At 51.5% G+C, this 24,568-nt stretch overlaps 1 protein-coding gene across 1 annotated transcript in view; it reads right to left on the bottom strand.

Moving 5' to 3' along the window:
• The window catches only part of Lrp5 (LDL receptor related protein 5), a 112,500-nt gene that overhangs the window by 27,354 nt on the left and 60,578 nt on the right, over positions 1 to 24,568 (bottom strand). Inside the window, exons 6-13 of the mRNA XM_052762512.1 lie at positions 20,147 to 20,543; positions 18,113 to 18,284; positions 12,449 to 12,665; positions 10,203 to 10,492; positions 7,145 to 7,371; positions 5,598 to 5,782; positions 4,249 to 4,572; positions 1,566 to 1,765 (exon numbers count right to left, since the gene is read on the bottom strand). Coding sequence (XP_052618472.1) covers positions 1,566 to 1,765; positions 4,249 to 4,572; positions 5,598 to 5,782; positions 7,145 to 7,371; positions 10,203 to 10,492; positions 12,449 to 12,665; positions 18,113 to 18,284; positions 20,147 to 20,543 — 2,012 coding nt within the window. The remainder of the gene's footprint in view (positions 1 to 1,565; positions 1,766 to 4,248; positions 4,573 to 5,597; positions 5,783 to 7,144; positions 7,372 to 10,202; positions 10,493 to 12,448; positions 12,666 to 18,112; positions 18,285 to 20,146; positions 20,544 to 24,568) is intronic.

The raw sequence follows: 24,568 nt of genomic DNA, 5'->3' as shown, positions 1-24,568 counted from the left end.
TGGAGACAGGGCCCCAGAGCAAGCAGAGCAGCAAGACTGACGGAGAGACTTGCCTGTGAATAAGATGGATGATCGGTAAAGGTGATTCCCAGCATCAACATCAGGACCACTCCCCACAACACACACACACTCATGTGCACAAAAACAGGTGCTCTACACATGCAAAACAGACCACACACACACACACACACACACACACACACACACACACACACACACACACACACACACGTGCGCGCGCACGCGCACATTGGGAGAAAAAAGGTGAATGTAGACACTTGTCCTGGCATGTGGCTCCAAGACCGGAGGACACTCATACCTCCATTCATATGCTATGAGCCACATCCAGCCGCACCCGCAGCCAGAACTTCCTGCCCTGCTTCCCATGATGCTCCCATTTCATAAAGCCCACATACTGCAATCCCTGATGCTCCACACCCACAGACACAGGAGCGACTGGCCAAGCAAAGGGGAGTGTTGCTCCAACACTCCCAACAATCCCCTCCTGCTTTCTATGTATCACTGACAGAGACTGGCGGGGGGAGGGTTAAAGTTATTATTTATTTCTATGTGTATAGGTGTTTTGTCTTCATACTTATCTGTGTACAATTTGCATGCCTGGTGCCCAACGAGGCCAGAAGAGGGCACTGGATCCCTCTAGGACTGGAGTTACAGACAGTTGTGAGCCATGTGGGTGCTGGGAATCAAACTCAGTCTTCTAGAAGAGAAGCCAGTGCTGTAACCACTGAGCCCTCTCTCCAGTCCCATTAATAGAGTTTTTGAACACCAGGCTCACCCCTCTTTGTCCCATAAGCCCAACCGTTTCTGTTGGGTGATTTGGCACAGGCTTGTGACTTTCAGGATGATGTTTACTACATTACAGAATTAACTGCACACGAGAGAGGCTGGGAAAAGCACTTGCCATGCCAGCCTGAGGGGCGGCACCCACCCAGGAGGGCTGGGCACGGTGGCATGCGTCTGTAATCCTAGCACTTGAGAGGTGGAGACAGGCAGACCTCTGGAGCTCACCACCCACCAGCCTAGCCTAATCAGTGAGTCCCAAGTCCCAGTGAGAAACCCTGCGGACGGCTCCTGTTGAATGACAGCCTAATCAGTGAGTCCCAGGTCCCAGTGAGAAACCCTGCGGACGGCTCCCGTTGAATGACAGCCTAATCAGTGAGTCCCAGGTCCCAGTGAGAAACCCTGCGGACGGCTCCTGTTGAATGACACCCGCTGCTGCTGTCTCATTCCCACACATGCGCGTGCGCACACACACACAGGCACGCACCAAGACTGACTGCGTGAACTCCATAAAATACAGGACGCATGTAGTGTGACCCCTGATCCTTAGAGCGTGGCCCACCACCACCTAATCCCCCACTCTTATCAACTGGGAAATGCAGTTTCTCTTCACCACAGTCCAGGGCTTCACATGCTCAGGATCATACCCACAGTTACATAACCAGAGTCCAAATCCTTGTTTGTCACAAGCCCTGCCCAGAAAGGGGGAGCAGCCTGTAAGCCGCACCCTGCCTCCAGCACACCCTGCCCCCAGGGGCACCTGCCTGGGTACCGTCGTCCTTGGCCCTCTTGATGTTCTGGCGCCCGTCCACCCAGTAGATGAACTTGTCCAGTGGGTCATAGTTGATGGCTTTGACATTCCTCAGCCCATGCAGGGGCAGGACAAGGTCCGGGCTGAGCTGGTCATCGGGGATCATCCGGCTGATGGCAAATTTCTGGCTGAACAGCAAGAAGGTGGAGGGCGCTGGAGTGGGACAAACAGACCGAGCGCCGAGCATCAGCAAGCTGAGGGCGCTGGAGCGGGACAGACAGACTGAGCAGAAAGCATCAGCAAGTGCAAGCAAGGGGCTGGACAAACAGACTGAGCAGCAAGCATAGCAAGCTAGGGTCTCTGGAAAGACAGACAGACCAAGCACCAAATATCAGCAAGCTGAGGGCACTAGACAGAAAGACCGAGCTCCAAGCATCCGCAAGCACAAGCCAAGAAGCTGGACAAACAGACCAAGTAGCGAGCATCAGCAAGCTAAGGATGCTGGACACAGACCGAGTGGAGAATATCAGTGAATGGAAGCTGAGAGGCTGGAGCCAGGAGCAGAGCAGCCAATGTGGTTACAGACCAGCACCTGCTCCCACTGGACCCCTTAGAGAAGAAAGGACACAGCTCTCAACTGGCCTGAGTGATGGGCCATCTTACTCTCATTATCCCCGGCTGTTTCTGTTATCTTCTCAAAGTCTGTATGGTTGTTCTCAATAGATCAATGTTTTTTGTTTGTTTGTTTGTTTTGTTTTTGTTTTTTTTAAGACAGGGTCTCATGCAGCATAGGGTGGCTTTGAACTCTGATTAGCAGTCAAGAATGGTCTTGCAGTCCTCATCGTCCTGCCTTCACCTCTCAAGCACTGGGACTACAGGTATGCACCACACCCAGTCCTGCCACACTAGGATTGACCCAGAGCTCTGTGCATGGTAGGCCAGCATGCAAGCTACATCCCCAGCCCCAGGGATTAGTTTAAGATTTGTTTTTATTGTTTTTTAAATTATATGCACATGTGTGTCTGAGTGTAGGTGTGACTGTGAATGCAGGTGCCCATAGAGACCACAAGGGGGAACAACTGGTTTTGGAGAGATCAGAAAGTAGGCTGGCTTCTCCTTCCCAGCAGGGAGCAAGGTCCTGAGGCTCCAGACCAGCTGCCCAGATTCAGAAACTGTGGCACCAGATGTATGGAAGCCAGCAGGCAGTCTCCAGGAACAGGAGGTTAAGGTGGGTCATTTGAAATCTAAGCCACTGTCCCAAGACCCCAGGAAATAAGAGTTCTTGCTTCTGCACCTCTACCTGCCCTTCAAGAGCACAGCCCCAGCATGGTATGGGCACACAGAGAACTCAGGAAGGCAGAGGCAAAAGGATCTCTATGAGTTTGAGGGCAGTCTTGTCTATATAGCCAATTCCAGACCAGCTATATATTGAGACTTTGTCTCAAAAAAAATCATGGAGAAATGGCTCAGCAGTTAAGAGGGCTGGCTGCTATTCCAGAGAATCTGGGTTCAACTCCCACAACTGTCTGTAACGCCAGTTCCAGAGCATCTAAGGCCCTCTCCTGGCCTCCCTGTGCATACATGTGGTACACAGACAGACGTGTAGGTGAAACACCCACATACATAAGATAATAAAATAAAGCAAAAAAAATCAAATCACAGCTCCTGGGAGGCCAAGCTCTGGCCCTGGACCACTGCAGACAAGCTCAGTGTCAGACACATTTCCTGTCCTTTCAAACTTCAGGGTCCTCACTGATTCAACATGGAAGGGCAATACAGCTCCCACGGGGACTTCACGAAACCCAGGTGACAGAGACCCTAAGAACTGTCCAGTTATGTGCAGAGGCCAAACTCTATTGGGCTCTCTGCCAACATCACATCACAGAAGACCCGCTGACAGGACACACCTGTGCTCACAGAGGGCCATGATAGGTCGCCCTCTGACCTTCTGAATCCCACTTTCCTACCACAGATGTGAGAACACAGGCACACCTATGCGGACAGTCAGCACAGGACTCCACAGGCTCTTGTGGAGTCACCATCAAGTGGTCAAGAACGCAGACTCAGGAGCCACTGTGGTGGTTCCGACCGTCTCAGCTGCGCAGGCTTGAACGGGTTGCTGCACAGCTCTGTGCACCAGGTTCTATGACTGGGATACTCAAGCCTGCGAGCTTGAGGCTCATGTGAGTGCCACCAGGAGAAGCACTCAGGATAGTGCTGGCAAGACACTGAGCTGTCCCCCCCCATCCCCTAAATGATTCTGCATTCAAAGATCCCCCCCACCCCGACAGAACAAGGCAGCTGAGGGGTTTGCCCTCACCCAGTCTAGTAGTACGTAACCAGGTAGGACCATGAAGCCTGTGCAGCGTATGACCTGCCCAACCATCCTTGTACACAAGATACACCAACTTAAGAAGCTCTCTTCTAAGCCGGGCGGTGGTGGTGCACACCTTTAATCCCAGCACTCTGGAGGCAGAGGCAGGTGGATCTCTGAGTTTGAGGCCAGCCTGGTCTACAGAGTAAGTTCCAGGACAGCCAGGGCTACACAGAGAAACCCTGTCTCAAAAATAACAAAAAAAAAAGGAAGAAAAAAGAAAGAAAGAAAAGAAAAGAAGCTCTCTTCCACCACAGCCCACAGCGCCAGTTGTTCTAAAGGGCCAAGGCATGGGGCGTGCAGAGGGGCTCAAGGCACTTACGGCTGCAGTTGCGGCTGCTGGGGTCCAGTGTGTAGTGCGAAGCACAGCCACAGCGGTGGCCTCCGGGGATGGCAAGGCACAGCTGCCCACACTGCCCATTGCTGTGCACACAGTCATTGAGACCGTCCTGACGGGAGGAGTGGAACACCAGGATGTCCATGACGAAGTCCAGGTGGCCCTGGATGAGGGTGCGGTTCTGCCCGCTGGTCTTGTCGGCCCGCTCAATGCTGTGCAGGTTCCAGTCAGTCCAGTAGATGTAATCGCTGTACTGGGTCAGGCCAAAGGGGTAGGGCAGATCGTCAGCTATCACCATGCGCTCCTGACCTGCGTTGGGAACACAGCACACAAGTCAGCAGGAGAGCGGTCAGGCCAATGAGCTCAGGGAACTTCAAAGAGAGGTGAGCCAACCTTGATTTCCAGAAATCTCAGCCGAGCAAGGAAGCCTGGCAGTGGTGACACACACCTTTAATCCCAGCACTTGGGAGGCAGAGGCAGGTGGATCTCTGAGTTCGAGGCCAGCCTGGTCTACAGAGATAGTTCTAGGGCAGCCACAAGTACACAACAAAGAAACCCTATCTCAAAAACAACAACAACAACAACCACCCCCCCAAAATAAGAACAACAAAAACCAACTCTCCATTCATCCATCTATCTGGTCTTGTATATATATCAGGCTAGACTCAAATTCCCTATGTAACCAAGGATGACCCTAACCTTCTGATCCTCCTGCCTCTACCTCCTGAGTGCTGGGATTATAGGCTACATCATCATACCTAGTTTATGTGGTACGGGGGATGGGGATTAAACCCAGGGGCTTCATGCATGCGTGGCAAGAACTCTACCAACTGAGATACATCCCAGTCAAATATTATTTCTAAAAAGCAAAAACAAGTACAAAAATATTCAGACTATAAAAATGAATATCATGCATTTTAAACTTAGTTTTTTAATACAAAGGTTAGGAAGAGGTGTGGGCCACAGAGGAGAAGCTTATGCTGCTGGGTGGTGGAGGCCGGATCTGGCCCTAAGGAGCTCTAAAGTGCCCTTGCTGGGTGATCTCAGGCAAGTCCTATGACACACCCAGCCTCAGCTTCCCCACCAATGAAAAGGGCTACGGTGTGGTAGAAGGCGAAATACCGGTCCTGGCTCAGGGATTGGCTGGGACTTGAAGCCCAGAAAGCCTTTCCAAACACTACCCCAGGGCAGAGGAGAACACCTATGGCTGTGCCCATGCCACTGTGATGCCAAGTGGTTCACAGACCAGAGCAAACGTGTGTGTGTAAGGAGAGGAAAGGCAGAGTCCTGCCACTCAGTCCCCATGCCTCAGCCCTGAGGTCACCAGCCCTCACCCAGCATGTTGGAGGACTCAATCATGTTGGTGTCCAGGTCAGTCCAGTACAGTCGCTGATCAGCATAGTCAATCGTGAGGTCATTGGCCCGGCCCACCTTGTCCACCAGTGTCATGCAATTGGTCCCATCCATGAAGGCCCGCACAATCCTTGGCTTGCCACCCCACTCAGTCCAGTAGATGTAGCTGGAAAATATCAGGAGAGGGGAGATGGGCAGGGCTCAGGTGAGTTCTGGCTTTACAGAGGGCTTGGGGCAGAGAGTAGCCACCATCTCCTAGACTCAGCCCTTCTGCCCTGGGGGAAGTCGGTCAATGACATCTCCCCAGGAAGTAAGAAGGAGCCAGATCCAGCTGAGCTTCAGCCACAGCTTTGGCTCTCCCCAGGGTCCAGGAAGGACCTGAATGCAGCTAAACAGGACAAGTAGTGGAAGCCATCAGACAAGGCTGTACAAGCAGGCCACATATCTTAACTAAGCCGGCTGAGTGTTGGTGTGTCCTGTCAATCAAGAGAGATGTGGGCAAATTCAGATGGACGGCTCCTTCTCTCCCAGAGTGAAAACCCGGCCCAGGGCTAATGCAGAACAGAAGAGGACCCCCTCCTCCTCTTCCCCTGCACATCTGAGAAGGATGCCCACATCTCATTTGGAAGATTTTCTTGGCCTCTGCTAGTATTTGAACCTTTCTCTTCCTCCTGCCATCCTGAGCTCACAGCAGATGTTCCAGGCAGGGGACTGACAGCATGGATGCTCTATGGGGTGAGCATGTGCCCTGCACTACAAGGGACACTTGGGACCAGAAAGAGCCTGCACTTGGCCCCCCAGGTCCCAGCTCCCAGGGTGGGGCTCCCTCTTAGGGTGGATCTTAGGCCCAGGTTACCTTGTAAGCCACCATTTCTGAATGGCCCTAAGTCCATGTGCCTCAAGGCCAGCTCCAAGTGGCCGTCTGGTCACCATTGAGGAAAAGAGACCTGACATGGTGTCAGTTGGCCCAACTTGATCTAACTGGCCACAGAACCTTAGCTTCTCTGAGCTGTGCGTGCATGCATGTGTGTCTGGGGGGTGTATTGGTGTGTGGGTGTGTGCACACCAGAAGTCAACACTGAGTATCCTCCTCAATCATTTTCTATCATATTTTAGACAGGGTCCCTCAATGAGCCTGAAGCTTGCCGATTTGACTAGCCAGACTGGCTAGCCAGCAAACCTGAGACTCTGTCTGTCCCTGGCTTGCCAATGTCTGTGTTATAAGCAAGGCTGCACCTGACTTTTTACATTAGTTCTGGGGATCTAACTCAGATGCTCACGCATATGAGGCAAGCACTTTACCAATGCAGTCATCTCCCTAATTCCCTGAGCCTGTTTCTGTGTGTGTAAAATCAGAGACCAAGATACTGGCCTAAGGGACACTTAAGACAGCCCATATGAAAGCAGCCAGAGCTCAGTGGCTAACAGCAGCTTCAACGCTGGCCTCAGTTTCCCCTTTAAGAATGAGAAAAACAATCTTCCAGGGTCCCTGCCAGCCCTGGCACCTTCAGACAAAATCAGTGCTTACCCTTTAGTAGGATCCAGAGCCAGAGACCTGGGGTTGTCAAGGTCTCTCCACACAAGCACCTGTCGGAACTGCCCATCCAGCCTGGCCACCTCGATCCTGTTGGTCCCTGTGTCGGCCCAATAGAGGTTCTTGCCCATCCAGTCTACAGCCATTCCTTCAGGGTAGTCGAGGCCAAACTCAATCACGTGCTCCACCGAGCTCCCATTCATGAAGGCTCGGCTGATAGTCTGGGAGGGTGAGGATGGAAAGGGCCATGTTAGGATCCAGCATCTTTTGTAGACATCAACCCAGGAGAGAGCAGAGTCTCCAAACAGCTGACTAAATGAAGGAAGACGGCCTTTGGAGAAAAAGCAACTTGGATGTTCGTGCACGTCCACATGTGAGATTTTACACATATCGTGAGTTTTGAAAACACTCTGCCCAGTAATCATATTTGACTCTGGGAATGAATGAAAATATAAAAGACTAGAACTGAAGAGATGATTCAGCAGTTAAGAGCACTTGCTGCTCAATCATGAGAACCAGAGTTCAGATGCTGGCACCTACAGACAGCTCCCAACACTTACAACTACTTCAGAGGGACCGGCACACGCTTCTGGCCTCTGTGGGCACTGGACACACATATGCTCATACAGTCACACGGACATACATGGACATAAGTAAAACAAAATCTTATATATGACAAAGAACTTTTCAGACAAGAAACTGCATTGGGAACTGTTAATAATTAGGAAAGGGATGAGGCTGGAGAGTTAGCTCGGTGGTTAAGAGCACTGTTTCTCTTGTAGAGGAACAAAGAGTTCCTAATACCCACATGATGGCTTCAACCATCTGCAAGTCTAGTTCAGGGAACCAAACACCCTCCTCATCTTTTGACCTCCCAGGGCACTGCACACATGTGGTACACATATATACACACAGGCAAAACACTCATACACATAAAATAAATACATCTATAAAAATAAAAAACTGCTGGGCGTGGTGGTGCACGCCTTTAATCCCAGCAGAGACAAAGGAAGGCAATCTCTGAGTTCGAGGTCAGCCTAGTCTGCAGAGCAGGGCTACACAATGAAACCAGGTCTCAGAAGAAGAATTAAGAAAGGACTGGAGGGATGGCTCAGTGGTCACAAGTGTCCACTGCTCTTGCAGAGGACCCAAATTTGGTTTCTGAGCACGTACATCAGGCATCTCGTAACTGCCTGTAATTCTAGCTCCAGGGGATCTGACATCTTTTTCTCGTCTCCACAGACACATAAATAAAAATAAACCTTAAAAATAAGTAAGTAAGTAGCCATAAGCAAATAAATAGCAGCCTAAGATACAGGAGAGCTTGTTTCTCTGCTCCTCCCCTCCCCCAGTTCTCTGTCGAAATGGGACAGTCCAGGCTGGTCTCAAACTCATGGCAATTCTCTGGTCTCAGACCCCTGAGTACTAGAATTACCGGCATGCACCACTATACCCAGCAAAGGTGATCTAAGTTTGTTAGTCTATGTTAGAGCAGGGATCAGTTTTCACTAGAAAGGGACAGATGGCCTTTTAGGTTTCTCATTCCTCAGGCCGATGGCACAACAGCCACAGGCAATCTCTAAACACGCAGGGATCACCATACTCCAAGAGAACCATTTACAGCATCAGCATGCTCCACAGACCCCACTGAGGAGACAAGTCCCTCCCCTGATCACCGTCCAGGACAATGACACCCTCACTGTGACTGAAAACAGCAGTGAGGTGAATGGGCTGTGGGAGAAGATGGGTCAATGCCAGGTTCACCAAGCATTTCCCACAGTCCTCTGCAAAAGCCCTGGACATGTCACCTACAAAGATAGCCATTCATATTTGCTCATTAAATTAGGTACACTACACTTAAGTGTCAGCACTCAGGAGACAGAGGCAGGTGGATCTCTGTGAGTTCAAGTTCGGCTGATCCACCCAGCAGGTTATAGGCCAGCGAGAGCTCCACAAAGAGATCCTGTCCCAAAACACAAAAGCAAAGAAACAAACAAAACTGGGTGCACTAATTTATCAGCCTGCACTGAGTTATATCCAATACTACAATTCCTTTTTCTTTGTGTGTGTGTTTCCATGTGTACACACTCTGCATGTGTATGGGGAAGTCCAAGGCTGACACTGCGAGTCTTCTTCAATCATTCTTACGCCTTACTCACTGAAACAAGGTCTCTTAACTGAACACAGAGCTTGCCCATACAACTAATTTAGCTAAGCAGCTTGCAACAAGGATCCCCCTGCCTCTGCCTTCAAAAAATGGTCTTAAGATTTATTTTTATGTTTCGGTGTTTTGTCTGAATTTATGTCTGTGAACTATATGCATACAGTACTTGCTGAGGCCAGAGGAGGTCATTGGATGTCTTGGAACTGGAGTTACAGATGGTTGTGAGTCACCATGTGAGTGCTGGAAATCTATCCTGGATCCTCTGGAAGAGCAGCCAGTGCTCTTAATCACTGAGCCGTCTCTCCAGCCCCTAATTTTCTTTCTTTCTTTCTTTCTTTCTTTCTTTTTCTTTCTTTCTTTTTTTTTTTTTTTTTTTCAAGACAGGGTTTCTCTGTGTAGTTTGGTGCCTGTCCTGGATCTCACTCTCACAGGCGAGATCTCGAGGCTGGCCTTGAACTCACAGAGATCTGCCTGGCTCTGCCTCCCGAGTGCTGGGATTAAAGTTGTGTGCCACGGCTGCCCGGCAGCCCCTAATTTTTAAAAACATTTTGTGTACCTGTGTGTGTCTGCATACATGGAAGTGCACCGTGTTTGTGCAGTACCCACAAAGGCCCGAAGAGGGTCTCAGCTCCCTGGAGCTTGAGCTACAGGATATAGTGAGCCACCCGATGTGAACACTGGGAACTGCACTCAGATCTTCTGGAACGGAAGGAAGCATTCTCAACTGCTAAACCATCTCTCTCACCCCAATATGATAATTCTTTCATCAAAAATAAAACAAAACAAAACAAAAAAAAAACCAAAAACCCCGCTGTGGAGCACACAGCGGCAGTTTCACAGGCAAGGTCCCACAGAAAGCTCAGGCATCGGCGGCCTCATACTAGGTACCTTGAGGCTGACATCTGTCCAGTAGATGTGGTTGTTGGACACATCAAAGTCCAGTGCAGAGGCCTCTTTGACACCTGTGAGTGGGATGGCCACATCATTGTTGTTAGTCTCCAGGGAGATCCTGTGGATGGTGGCTCTGCTGGTGAACACCAGGAAGGCCTCAGGGATGATGCAGGTCTTCATGTCACTCAACAGCTCCAGGCCGATGGGGCAGCCGCACTTGGTGGCGTGAGGGGTAAAGAAGCAGAGATGGCTGCACCCTCCATTCCCGTCCGCACATGGGTTGGTTCCTGGGAGGCAAATGCACTGCTCTAGACTGGCCAAGGAGAGGTGAGCCCAGTTCACAGTTCTGTGTGGCTGTACTCCTGCCACCTGCCCAAAGGGGATGGTGGGTGGGGCAGGAGAAGTGGGGAGAAAGCCAGGATGGTGGCAGCTAAAGCTAGTGCGGTCAACTGGCCGTGACAAGACAGCAGGACACTACCGCCACCCGGCCCTGGTCCCAGGGCGTCAACGGAGTACAGCAAACCAGCTAGAACCAGCCCACTGAGGAGTGATGGAGCTATGCCTCAAGGATGCTCAACTGCAGCTCCTCAACTCTGACCCTGCTTATTGGATCGGTTCTTATCATTCTTCCAGAATGTTCCCTGATTCACCGAGTCCCCTGGCAACCTATAAAACTCAGGTTTGCCATGGAAGCCAATGGCATACGTTTTTATTAAAGCAGACAGAAAGTGTCACACTCATTTATTGCTTCGAGTGTTAGGAATTTAAGCTAAACAAAAAAAAAAAAAAAAAGAATCTTCTTCCCTTATCACAAGATGAGAAGGTGGGGGCGGGGGGGATACAGAGAGAGGCAGACCCAACGGCTGAGTTTACTTTGCAGCCTGACAGACACAGGTGGGCCTTCTTTGTCCTGTGCATGACAAGTGCTTTTCCACAGGTGGTCCTATGGGCTGCCATGTGGCCTGTCACAGGGACAGGAGGGACAAGCCATGCCCACGGTCACCCATGCTGCCTCTGTTTGGCTGTCTCTTCTGCCTTACACACCCTGCCTGATCATGGTGATTGATCTGGGCTCAATCACCTCCCTCATAGTGGTAAAGCTGGGCACCTCTCGAAACTTTTTTAAAATTACATTTACTCTATGTGTGTGCACACGTGTGCCCACATGTGCATACAAATGTACATGCCATTGCACACATGTGGATGTGAGAGAACAATTTTCAGGTATTGAAACAACTCCTTCCACCATGTGGGCTGAGTGCTGAACTCGGGGAACCAGGTTTGGCAGGAAGCACCTTCATTCACTCAACCCTCTCACTAAGCCAAAGATGTGCGTTTGGTTTTGTTTTTTCTTGATTGTGTGTGTGTGCGCGCGCGCGCGCGTGTGCGCGTGTGATGTGTAAATGGGGAGAAGGTCAGAAGAGGGAGTCGGAGGCACCTCAAGCTAAAGTCCCAGGTGGTTGTATTGGGAACAGGACCTGGGTTCTCCAGAACACCAGGAGGAACTCTGAACTCCAGCCCCAGCCGCCTCTCTAACAGCAACCGAGCTGTTGACGAGAAACAAGCGGCCCACAGCACTGGGGCCTCTTCTTGAATTCATTTATCAGGCAACGTTTCCAGTACCTGTGACATGCAGGCATGGCACTGGGTATGGGGGTGGCAAATGGGAACAGAGCCCCTGCTCGGTGCAACGGTCCCTGGTCCCCACCTGGACGATACCGTCTTGAGTGTAACTTATGGACCTGCATTTGGAGTCCTCAGAAAGACAACCCAACAAGTCAGATAAAGTTATCCTAAGTGAACTCTTTGACCATCCTGCCTTTCGGGTAAACGGTGTGTTTAAGCGTCATAGCGCAGCTCAGCCACAAGGGCATAGCAGATACAGTGAGTCCTGGGTTCAACCCACCTGCCGTTCACAAGGCCTCTCTGTCCTCAGTGCTCTTGGGGTAGGACCTAGGATTCACATACAGTTGGCCTTAGGCACTCAAGTTCTTACCATACATTGAGGAGTCACATGTCGGCCACACTTACTCCCAACCATCTAATCCTTGACCACTACCTATCTCTGAGCAACATGCCACCCCTACCCCCACCTATCCTTGGCCAGATACAGTCACCATTTCCTGTCCTGCCCATCCTCAGAGGAGGATATCCTCGTGGACACCAAGCCCAGGTCCGAATCTGTCATCTTTCCTGGTGCCAATTGGCCAAGCTGAGCTGTGGCTCAGCTCGCCAGGACTCACCGACAACCTTGGCCACATTCACCGCTTTGAGTCCCATCAGGTCGGGCAACTGATCGATGATGACATCCCGGCTGGCCTTGACCTTGTGTACCCTCTCAATACTGCGCCGCTGCCAGTCGGTCCAGTAGATGAAGTCCCCCAGCAGTGTGAACCCGAAAATGTGTGGGAGCTTGTCCTCTAGCAGGGTCCGCCGCTTTGTCCCATCTATGTTGATAACCTGTTCATTGGCAGAGACATGGGTCTGGATGGGCAGAGCCGCACCAAGAGCCAACCTGGGGCCTGCCTCAGGCTTCAGCTGCCCTGGAGCCTCCACTGCATCAGCCTACCGTAGGAAGGCTTCCTGGGAACCAACATCAATGCCTGCTACAGGTGCAGGAGGGGTGGGCATGCAACACAATTTCAAAGGACCAGGCCACCCTACAACCTGGACAAGTTTGTCCCTCTCGGGCACCTCTAGTTATAAACCTAACCCCAAAGGACTACAGTACTTTCCTTCCCCATCCACTCTGGCACGGAAGAGCCAAGTCTTCTTCTGGAACAGGCTATGCTGATTAAACACGAACACTAAGACTGGGGATGTGGCTCAGCTGGGGGAGGAGGGCAAACCTGGCAAACATGAAGCCCTGGGTTTGATCCCAAGCAACAATAAATGAGGCTTGGTAGGGTACACTGACAATCCCAGCACCCAGGAGGTGGAAGAAAGATAAGGAGTTCAAGACCATCCTCAGCTGCATAGTCATTTCAAGACCAGCCTGAGACACAGTTTGTTTTGTTCTGTTGGGTTTTTGTTATTGTTTTTGAAAAGCCATAGGGTAAGTGGGACTCTAGTGATCCACAAAGACCAGCAGTGGCAGTGGTAACATCCCAGGCTCAGGGCTCTCAGGACAGGATGACGAAACACACCAGGTAATTGCCGGCAAGCCTCGGCTGGCCTCTTGAGCAAGGCTGTACTTCTTGCTCATCAGGAGAGCAGGCAGCCAGAAGTACCGACAGGCTGAGCACTACCGCTAAACTATAGTTCAACAACAGGAGGCCCACGTGCTGATTCAGCAGGGAGACAGTGCAGTTTCAGCGCCCACAGCCAGGGGACCAACCCACTCTACCCCGTGGTGCTCGGTGTCCTTGAATGGGTCCTTGTACCCCATGGGCCTCAAGTTGCCACCCGCAGCGGGAGACCAGACTAATCAATCAGTTGCTAACCCACCCTGGAAATACAATAAAACAAAGGACCAAAGCTGGGCTCCTCCCAAAAGCCATTCAGGCTGACTTGGAGGCCATCAGAGCTGCCGTGAGAACCAGGTAGGGGCAAAGGCACGCATTTGTTTGTTTTTGTTTGTGGGATGTCTCAGCTGGAGGTTTCAGCTGGAGCTGAATTCTCTGGCTCAATGATGTCAAATGAGCAGTAGAGGGCAGTGACAGCCAGCTTCAGTTCACACAGCCCAGAGTCCATTCTTTTGTTTGTTTGATTTGTTTTTCAAGAGAGTTTCTCTGTGTAGCTGTGGCTGCCCTGGAACTTGCTCTGTAGACCAGGCTGGCCTTGAACTAAAGAGATCCGCCTACCTCTGCCTCCCAAGTGCTGGGCTTAAAGGCGTGAGTCACCACGGCCAGGCCAGAGTTCATTCTTATATTCCCATGACAGGTGGTACACAGGCCACTAACTCTAGTTTAAACATCTGGGGGAATGATCGACCCTCAGCACAAGCCATTAGCACGTGGAGCTCCCTCAGCTGGGGAGAATAGTTCCAGAAGAGAAGAGGACAGTGACAGGCAGGGCTCCAGGTGACCTAGGGACAGGCCAAACAGGGATAGGGAAAGGACCGATGATACTAAAAAGAAAATCCTCATCTGACAAAAAAAAAAACTCCAGTTTTAATCTACCAGAGGTCAGCATTATCTCTCATATCGTCTCTTTTCTCTCTCTGTCTGTCTCTCTGTTATGTGTGCAAGCATGTGTGTGTGCCATGGTGTAAGTGTGGAAGTCAGGACAGTTTGCAGGAATCAGTTCTCACCTTCCACCATGTGGGTTCCAAGGCTTTGAATACAGGTTTTATGGCAGGCTTGGTGACAAGCACCTTTACCTGCTGAACCATCTTGCCAGTCCCTCGTTCTGTTCATCCTTCTTTTCTTTCTTCCTTCCGTCTTTACTATCTTTCTTTCTTGAGATACAATCTCATATAGCCCAGGCTGGCCTCAGGTTCACCACGTCTGATCCTCCTGCCTCTGCCTCCCTAATGCTGGAATTACAGGTGTACACCACCATGTTTAGTTTATATCATGCTTTGGGATGGAGCCCGGGGCCTCGTGAATGCTGGACAAGCATTCTGCCGACTGAGCTATATCCCTAACCCAATTTATAAAATCAAACTTCTGAGCATGTGACAATGAACTGTGGTCAAGAGCACACTCTTCCTGGATCCACTGACCAGTGAAAGAAGCTCACAGAGACACCAGGAGGAAGGGTGGTGGGCACCAAATGGCTCGCCTCGGCTCCTACTCCCTGGTGGCCCTGAAGCAAAGCAAGAGAAGGCCAGAGCTTTCCTGGCCAGGTCAAGCCACACCCAGGGTGAGGACAAGACTGGATCTGGGCTGGCATAGTGGCAGAGCCTCCCTGTAATGGAGGAGCCACACCCATGCCATCCTTTGGTACAGACTTGGAAGAAAATAAGATTGGCAATAAGCAGTTCTTACCTACTCTAATGTATGGGAATAGAAATTACAGAACTGTCCTATGGTGGCTGTGTGTGTGTGTGTGTGTGTGTGTGTGTGTGTGTGTGTGTGTGTGTGTGTGTGTGTGGCTGTTGGGTGTGTGTGTGTGGGGGGGGGGGGGTTCTTTCTCTGTAGCTCTGGCTGGCCTGGAACTTACTATGTACACCAGGCTGGCCTCAAACTCACCGCAATCTACTTGCCTCTGCCTAGGATTACAGCTGTGCACTGCTACACCCAGCATGTGTGAATGTTTTACACCAGTGCACCATATGTGTGCAGTGCCTGTGGAGGACAGAAGAGGACATCACACCCCTGAAACAGAGTTACAGACGATTGTGAGTATATCACACTTTAAATGCCATCTGACCTGCAATTCCACTCTCAGACACACACTCAAGGAAAGGTAGAAATGGTATTCAGACAAAAATGTGTCCACGAGGGGCTAGAGAGATGGCTCAGAGGTTAAGAGCTCTTGCAGAAGTCCTGAGTTCAATTCCCAGCAACCACATGGTGGCTCACAACCAGCTGTAATGAGATCTGGCGCCCTCTTCTGGCCTGCAGTCATGCATGCTGAATACATAATAAATAAATAAATCTTTCAAAAAAACATGTGTCCACGAATATCCACAGAAAATTCTTTCCTGACAGATGGACAGGAGGGGAGGAGTGATGAGGGGCCCGCAGTGTCCACCACGCACTCGCATGTAACCTGCTGCAGAGGAAGAAGAGCTGTTTGTGCACAGGACAGCATGTATACCAGTACGCCATGCTCCCAACAAAGCCAGACACAGACGGCTACCCTAGACTAGAGGGTTCTAGTCACAGGGAATACACCCACGAAACCCAGTCACAGAGACAGAAAGATGAGGAGTGTCCCCTGAGGCTGAGGGACCAGAAGCATGGGGAGTGACTATGCCCTGGCATGGGGTTTGCTCTCCAGGGTAACAAGTATTCTGGGAGGAGAGCAATGATCATCATACAACACTGAACACACTAAAGGCCACTCTGCTAGGAGCACACAGAGCAACAGCATCTGTGGGTACCATGTACCCCTGTCATGCTCCCATTGGCAACTATGGTACCAAAGATGAAGCCTCCTCAACTGAGAGGAGGGGGAGAGGGGGAAGGAAGGAGAGAAGGAAGGAGGGAGGGAGGGAGGGAGGGAGGGAGGGAGGGAGGAGGCTAGAGGTTGAAGAGAGCTCAGCAGTTAAGAGCACTGGCTGCTCTTCCAGATGTCCCGAGTTCAATTCCCAGCAACTACACGGTAGCTCACAACCATCTGTAATGGGATCTAATGCCCTCTTCTGTCATGCAGGCATACATGCAGACTTAAAAAAAATACATAATTAAAATATTGAGAGAGAGAGAGAGAGAGAGAGAGAGAGAGAGAGAGAGAGAGATTATCAATAGGAAAGTCCGAGAGAAATGGTTACAAGGCAGCTCTCTGGGTTTCCAGAAGAAGGACATCTCCCATTCCGATCCTGAGCTCATGTCCCCTACAGCACCGAGGACCCCTGTTCCCCAAGAAACAACGCTTCCAACACAGCCTCTTCTCCATCTCCTACCCTCTCTTGGAGGCCACCCAGCCCAGGCCTCTCCAGGAGCCATAAGGAGAGTGTCCTCAATGGTGACATCAGTGAGTAGTGACACCCACACACAAGGAGCAACGTAAGTTACTAGAAAAAGCAGGAAGGTGTCCACCCTGAGGACATGCACCAAGCAGGGTAACAGAACTGCTCGTGATGCTGACAGGGTCACCTGTCCCCGAGAGCCATCAAAAGCGCTCTGCCAAGGCACACAGGCAGATGAGGAGACGAGGAGACGGCGTGTCCACCGCCTCCGGCCGCTGGGGGCCAGCCCGCCACACTCAGCGGTGAGTCAGCAGTGAGTCACCGTTTCCAACACAGTTTTACGTCTTCAGCCACCCGGAGGATACCTGAGGACCAGTATTTTCGGTTGTTTTGTTTTGACACAGGATCCTACTACGTAGCCCAAGCAGACCTAGGACTCAGCATGTAACTCAGGCTGATCTCACACTCATGCCAATCCTCCTGCCTCCTGCTTCAAAGCCAGCAGAGACCTCCTCAGACTGACAGAACAAATCATCAGAGACCATTTTTTAAGAGTTTGCATATTTAACTTTTAAAACTGTGTGTGTGTGTGTGTGTGTGTGTGTGTGTGTGTGTGTGTGTGTGTGTGTGTGTGAGAAAGGGCGGAGGATCCATATGTGTGACACAGCTCATATGTGGAAGTAAAACACAACTTTCAGGAGTCGGTTCTCTTCTTCCAGCATGTGGGTTCCAAGCATCGAACTCACGTTGTCAAGCTTGGCGGCAACCACTTTCCCCACTAAACCATCAGCCAGCCCCAGAGGATGGGACTCACTACGCAGCCCTGGCTTGCCTGGAACTCACTATATAGACTAGACAGGCCTCAGTCTCAGAGATCCGTCCCGCTGCCTCTGCTTTCCATGTGCTAGAATTAAAGACATGTGCAACCACAGTCATTTTTGTTTGCTTTGGTTTTACTTATTTATTTATTTTAAGACAGGTTCTCTAATATCCCAGGTGCTCAAACTTACTATACAGTTGAGGATGACCCTGAACTCCTGACCCTCCTGCCTTCATCTCCTGAGTGCTCACTTTATAGACATGTGCTACCATACCCCATGTGTGTGGTCATGGGGACTGAACCCAGGGCTCCCTGCATGCTGGGTAAGCACTGTATCAACTGAGCCATATCCCCAAACCCATCAAAAGTTATTTCTTTGAGGATTCCATGCGGCCATATAGCAGGGCACAGTCATCTATGGTAAACACACGGGACAGGCTGCAGGGTGTCCAGGCCCGGCCTCTGCATGACACTTTGGGCTCGGGGACAACAAAGAAGAGTCTATCACATACTGCCCTATATGGAGTGGCTCCGCCAGGCACACTCGGCCCCACAGGCTTCACTCACCTCGATTTTATCAGTCTTGGCATCCCCCCAGTATAGCTTGCCCTCCTGCAGGTCCAGAGCCAGTCCGTTGGGCCACCCAAGGGAGGTGTTCACCAGGACATGCCGGTCTCGCCCATCCAGGTTGGCACATTCAATTTTGGGGTTTTCCCCCCAATCTGTCCAGTACATGAGGCTAGAGAAAAAGCAAATGAACATGATGGTGTCTGTTCTGCTCCTCATGTACCCCAATTCTGAGGGCCACACCCCCTCCAGCTTGCTGGTGAACACAGCTCGATGGGAACATCAGGACACCCCCACAGCACAGGCCAGCAATGGGCTACAGGGGCTGTAGGCTCAGTTTCCCCCCATAGGAAAGCTCTGGAAGTGACCCTGCAGAGGGTCTTGGGCAGTCTTGTCCCTGAACTATGTGCTAGGGGTCAGAGCATCAGGGAGGAGGGCAGTGGGGAGCCTGCTCTAACAGCAAGAGCTCCCATGGCCTCAGGATGTGTGACCTGTTCTCAACCCAAGGAAAAAGCTGAAGGGCAGCAGAGGACAGAAGTTTTTTTGTTTGCTTGTTTTGGATTTGTCTTTTTGTTTTGTTTTGGTTTTTGGTTTTTTCTGAGACAGAGTTCTTTGTGTAGCCTTGGCTGTCTTAGAACTAGCTATATCTACCAGGCTGACCTCGAACTCACAGACATCCGCCTGCCTCTGCCTCCCAAGTGCTGGGATCAAAGGTGTGTGCCACCACCTCCTGGTGGGGACAGAAGTTTTAATGCAAGAAAATCTAAGGCACTCAGGACACAGCCCTGTCTCCTGCCACCTCGACCATCCTCCTGGTCCCCTCCATCTGAAATACTCTTCCTGGACCTGGGGTCATACACACTTCACTGGCTGTCCCATTTCCCTGGATCCTCAGTCTTGGAAGTCACGGGCTGGTAAAGACCCTGGCATCTGCTTCCCACCTCATTTCACACAGGAGAACACCGTGGCCCATGGGGCTGTGACCCCATTGAGTTCATGGTGGTGGAGCTGGGATTAAGTCCTAAGCTTCTTGACCCATCACCTCAGCTGACCACCAGACTGCCTCCTCACCCCGAGAGCTTCAGTTACCCCACTGCTCCTTGTATCCATTCTCTTCAGGAACATCACTGCTCTTTGGCCACTACCACAGAGCAAATTCTTCTGCCTACTATTGGGCCCAGGGTCACTGAAGGACTACTGCAGCCTTGAACCTTCCTCCAGGCCCTGCTATCAGCTGCTGGCCCCAAGGCCGTGCTACCCACCTCTTCTGGACCCACCCACACAACCCCTCCAACCTCTCCGGCTTACAAGGCCCCACAGGTAGGCAGGATACAGCCCTGGCACCAGCACCTGTTGGCATCTGCAGTACCTGCTACGCTCTGGTCCCTCACCACCAAAGGGGAAACACACCTGGTGCTTAAAGTGTTCAGAAGACTGCAGCCACTACTCCAGACCAGGCCCTGTCCTTCAGGGCAGGTTCACACCCTGCACCAAGCAGAGAGTCTTCGCAGTCCCACCCCAACATCACCCCCAGAGCTCCACGGCACCCTCCCCATCACAGCCTGCTCAGTTCTAGCTCAAGAGCCCCCTTCAGCACCAGGCACAGATGCTGGGGTCTCAGCAACTCCATCCCAGCCATGTCCACTTGGTATTTATATGGTTTCTGGGGATCCAAACATATCCTCCTATCTGCACAGTAGGTACTTACCTGCTGAGGAATCTACCGAGCTTGGTGGTGTTTGTTCTTTAACGTGGACTCTAGGGATCAACTTGGGTCCTTATGCTTACAAGCAGGAACCTTACCAACCGAACCACTGCCCAGCCCTCCAGGCTTTCCCACCCACTGCCCGACGGACGGCCTGTGCCCAAGCTCCTCAAACTCAAGGATCAGCTGCAGCAGCAGCACTGGGAACTTGTCCGAGAAACGTTCTTTTCAAACCTGCCCTGTTCACTGACTCTGCATATTAACAAGCATACCTCAGTGGTTGGGGTGCAGGAGAATGCCCCAGAACCCACCTATAGTCCCAGCCTTACCCCATCACAGGGTGCAACACAATGGCCCGAGGTTCGTCCAGGTCCTCAGACACCAGGATCTTTCTGGAGGTGCCATTGAGGCGAGTCACCTCAATTCGGTCCGTGCCTGTATCTGTCCAGTAGAGGTTCCTGGCGACCCAGTCCACAGCAATGCCATCAGGATCATTGATCTCAGTGTTCACAAGTGTCTGTGCGCCTGACCCATCCAGATACGCCCTGCGGATAGCCCGCACCTCATCATCTGTCCAGTACACGTAGCCCTCCAGCGGGTCATAGTCGATGGCAATGGCATGCCGGATGTCGCCCACCTGCAGCACTATGTCTGTGAAGTCAGGTGTGTCCAGAGAGATCCTTCTCAGGTCCGTCCTCCGGGCCAGCAGCAGTACTTCCTCAGCCCCTACGGAGACATAAGCAATGAGATCAGAGGGTCAGTCGCCATGGCTGAGGCAGCTCAGGAGCCTGGACTAACGTTGGAGTTATCTAGGCATGTTCTCAGTCAGGCCCCTAGACCACAACAGTGGCTGAGGAGCTCTGTGAGGCTGACACTGTGTCTTCCTGCTTGACAGAAGATAACGCTGAAGCACAGAGAGGTTGAATAACCTCTAAGCAGGCCACCTGGCTTTCTCCAGTGTGAGAGCTGTTTTTGCCAGCTCTCTCCTGACCATAAACCTGCCTCTGTGAAAAATCCCACTGGTAGCACAGGGCTCCAGACCCCAATCGCCTGTCCCAGTCTCCTCCTCTATCCACCTACAAAACAGCTTCAAGCAGATGCCCCTGTCTTGCTCTGTAACCCAGGGCCAGGAATCTGTGTCAAGTGACCCAGTTCTGACATACACAGTGCTGGGATGGAGGGATCCTGACTCCAAAGCTCAGACATCCCCCTGGACACCGGCTGCACAAGCAGGGACACCAAATGAAAGACCACTTGGCACACCAGGCAACTGAGGGAGAGACAAAAACACCTCCGAGGCCAGGCATCTTCTCACCTGAGCCCAGACCAAACCCACAAGTTCCTCCCACAGGGCCTTGAGAAAGGGTGCTTTATAAACAGGGTCTATAGACAGGGGTCCCACAGGAGACAGGCAAGGGATATACTTTCAATATATTTCGGAGTCACTGTGAGTTGTCCAAAGTCAACTTGGCACTAGACACTGAGGACCTGTGGGCAGTGGAGAAGCTGTGAAACCCAGGCCTCCCCGGCTGCTGTGACACTGTGGGGTCTTGGGCTCAGTGCAGAGAGCCTCAGGTATATTAGCAGGAGCGTACTCCCTTTTCTTTTCTTTTTTTTTAGGTTTTTCGAGACAGGGTTTCTCTGTGTAGCTTTGCGCCTTTCCTGGATCTCACTCTGTAAACCAGGCTGGCCTCGAACTCACAAAGATCTGCCTGCCTCTGCCTCCCAAGTGCTGGGATTAAAGGCGTGCGCCACCACCGCCCGGCTGGAGCGTACTCCCAAAACCATCCCTAACTACTCTGGCTGCTTGGTGATGCTCAGGTCTTTACAGCCAGGTTTGGGGGTCAAGTGGCTGCTAGAGTTTCTTCTGAACCAACAGTATGCCCCCTCACAAGCTCCATTCCCCAGAGCCTGAGCTGAAACCACACCTGAAGAGTCAATACAATGGGGGCTGGAGAGATGGCTCAGTGGTTAAGAGCACTGACTGCTCTTGCAGAGGACCTGCGTTCAATTCCCAGCACCCACACAGAAGCTCACAACTGTCCTGGGGATCTGACACCCTCACACAGACATGTATGCAGGCAAAACACTAATGCACATTAAAAATAGTAATAATTAATTTTTTAAAAAAAAAGTTGCCGGGCGGTGGTGGAGCACGCCTTTAATCCCAGCACTCAGGAGGCAGAGGCAGGTGGATCTCTGTGAGTTTGAGGCCAGCCTGGTCTCCAAAGTGAGTTCTAGGAAAGGTGCAAAGCCACACAGAGAAACCCTGTCTTGAAAAACCAAAAAAAAAAAAAAAAAGAAAGAGTTAATAGTAAAAGGCCTGGAGTGGTAGGAACACCTTTAATCCCAGCACTTAGAAGGCAGAGGTAGGTGGATCTCTGTGAGTTCCAGGTCAGCTTGGCCTACACAGTGTGTTCCAGGATAGCCAGAGCTACATAGTGAGTCATTGTCTTGAGGTGGGGGAAAAGAGTCAATACTAGGACACACACCTGAGAAAGGGGATGACGTGGCCACCCCAGCAACCTGGCAGAGCAGGATGGACATCTGCCTCTGTCCCAACCCTCCATGCTGGGCTAGCAAAGCATCTCAGGAGATACCCACAGTGCCTCATGCAGCCTTGGGGACCAAAGTATGACTTCAACTCTGACACCAACGCTTCCCAATGCTACTTGGGTCAGGATACAGCTCGCTCCCAGAGCCGCCTCTTACTGTTCTCAAGTATCCACAGAACCAAGAACGTCAGCGCCAAAGATGACTTCCGGTGTCACAGGGCCACCCACCTACAGTTAAGAAGCATTTTGCAGCAGAGACAGTAGCTGGGACCTCCCTCACACACCAGTTCTGAAGCCAACAGCCAGGATCAGCCATGGCTGACCACGTAGCTCTCCAACAGCAGAAAGCTGCCTGCACCCGTGCTGGTCTGTTCAATGTCCCCCAGGGTCAGGACACCTGCTTTGATTCCCTCACTAAAGGGAGCAAATGCAAGAGTTTCCTATGTAGGGCTGGGGAAACTGAGGCACCAGATGAAGAAGTAGCACTTGTAAGAGTCCTAAGAGCCCAACAGGAACAGAGACCCAAATCCACGCTGCCTAAGAAAGGCACATGTTGAGAGGGAAAGAGCAGAATTTGGAATTTCAATAGATTTTCCTCCTCTGGGTTCCATTCCCAACATGTTCTGTTAACTGCTGACCTGTCCTTCAAGGCCCAGGCTACACACCACCTTCTGATCTTTTGGACGACTGACAGTGTGTCCACCCCACAGTCTCACAGGGACTGGGATGGGCCCTTTTGAACTAGGTTGCGTCCAGAACAGGGGTCAACCCTGCAAGGAGATGCAGCCCTGGGGCAGAACCCACCCGGTGTGAGCATCTGGCAAGGACCACTCTCTGAGCTTATTTCTTCATCGGCCAGGCGGCGCCTGAGTCACTCTCTGGCTCTAACACTGAGGCAGGTGTCACGAGGCTTTGTCAACACGACGGGTAAGAGATGTCTGTGGTGATGTTTTGTTAGTGCTCTAACAAATAAAGCCTGCCTGAAGATCAGTGGGCAAAGCCAGCCACTAGTTAGCCATAGAGGCCGGGCAGTGGCAGCACACACCTTTAATCTCAGAACTCAAGAGGCAGACAGATCTCTCTGAGTTCAAGGCCACCCTGGGCTACCCAAGATTGATCCAGTCTAAAAGAGAAACAGAGCCAGGCAGTGGTGGCACACACCTTTGATCCCAGCACTAGTGAGGTCGAGACAGGAAGTGACATGGCTGGGTGGAGAGAGGAATATAAGGTGGGAGGAGTCAGGAGCTCAGTCTCTTTCAGGCTGAGGATTTTGACGAGATAAGAAGTCTCTCAAGTGGCTGGCTGCTCTGCTGCTCTGATCTTTCAGCTTTTACCCCAATGTCTGAGTCTGGGTTTTTAATTATTAAGACCAATTAGGATTCGTGTTACAGCTGTTTGATTGTAGAAGATACCCAAGAAGGGCCAGGAAGGGCTCTAACTCTCAGGGCCCCTGTATGGGACAGGCAGTGTATGCCAACTGTCCCCTGACCTAGACCAGCTATGGCAGAGGAAGAGGTGGGAAAAGCAGACTCGTGCGCCCCTTCACACTCCCCGGGTCACAGAACAGAGACCAGAGAGTGAACAAGACAGACAAGAACCAACAGTCTCAAACTGTAGGCAGGAAACACAATTAGGGAGGGGGAGGGTAAGGAGCCTGGCTGTGGGGTTTGAGGGGCTGCCCTCTGGCTCAGGAGCCTCCGCCATCACACTGGAAAGTCCAGCAGAGTGCCCCCAAGGACTCCACACAGGACCTAGCCCTCTGAGAGTTAAGTCAACACAAGGTCTGAAAGCACACCCAGCAACAGGGATCCTCCCAGCCACCCGAGAAAGACTGTGAATTAAGTTCATTGCTGAGCTAAACCCATGGCTGTTAAGTGACTCCATCATGACGAGCAGGGATCCTCTGGAACCCCAGGGCTATACAGCGATCTGAGGCATTTTTAGTTTGGCCAAGAAAAATACAGAAGCCGTAACAGGGGTGTCCGAGACAGGGCCACATCCCAGCCATGTACCCAAGGTGTGAGGGCTGGGCTCAGTGCACAGGCTTCCTCCATAGGGCTAGTAATGGAAGGCTCTGGCCAAGGTCAGGCCAGCAAAGGGCAGCTGCAGAGGAACCTCCCACCAACGTGTGCTGAGGCTGGTACCCATGGCTGGCCTCTGAGAAGGATCTGCAGAAGTGAGGTCATAACAAAACCC

The sequence above is a fragment of the Peromyscus californicus genome, unplaced genomic scaffold (genome assembly GCF_007827085.1).
Source record: "Peromyscus californicus insignis strain IS unplaced genomic scaffold, ASM782708v3 Scaffold_4__1_contigs__length_199733344, whole genome shotgun sequence".
Lineage (NCBI taxonomy): Eukaryota > Metazoa > Chordata > Mammalia > Rodentia > Cricetidae > Peromyscus > Peromyscus californicus.
Note: the sequence above shows the minus strand (reverse complement) of the source record. Positions and strands in the feature narration are given on the sequence as shown.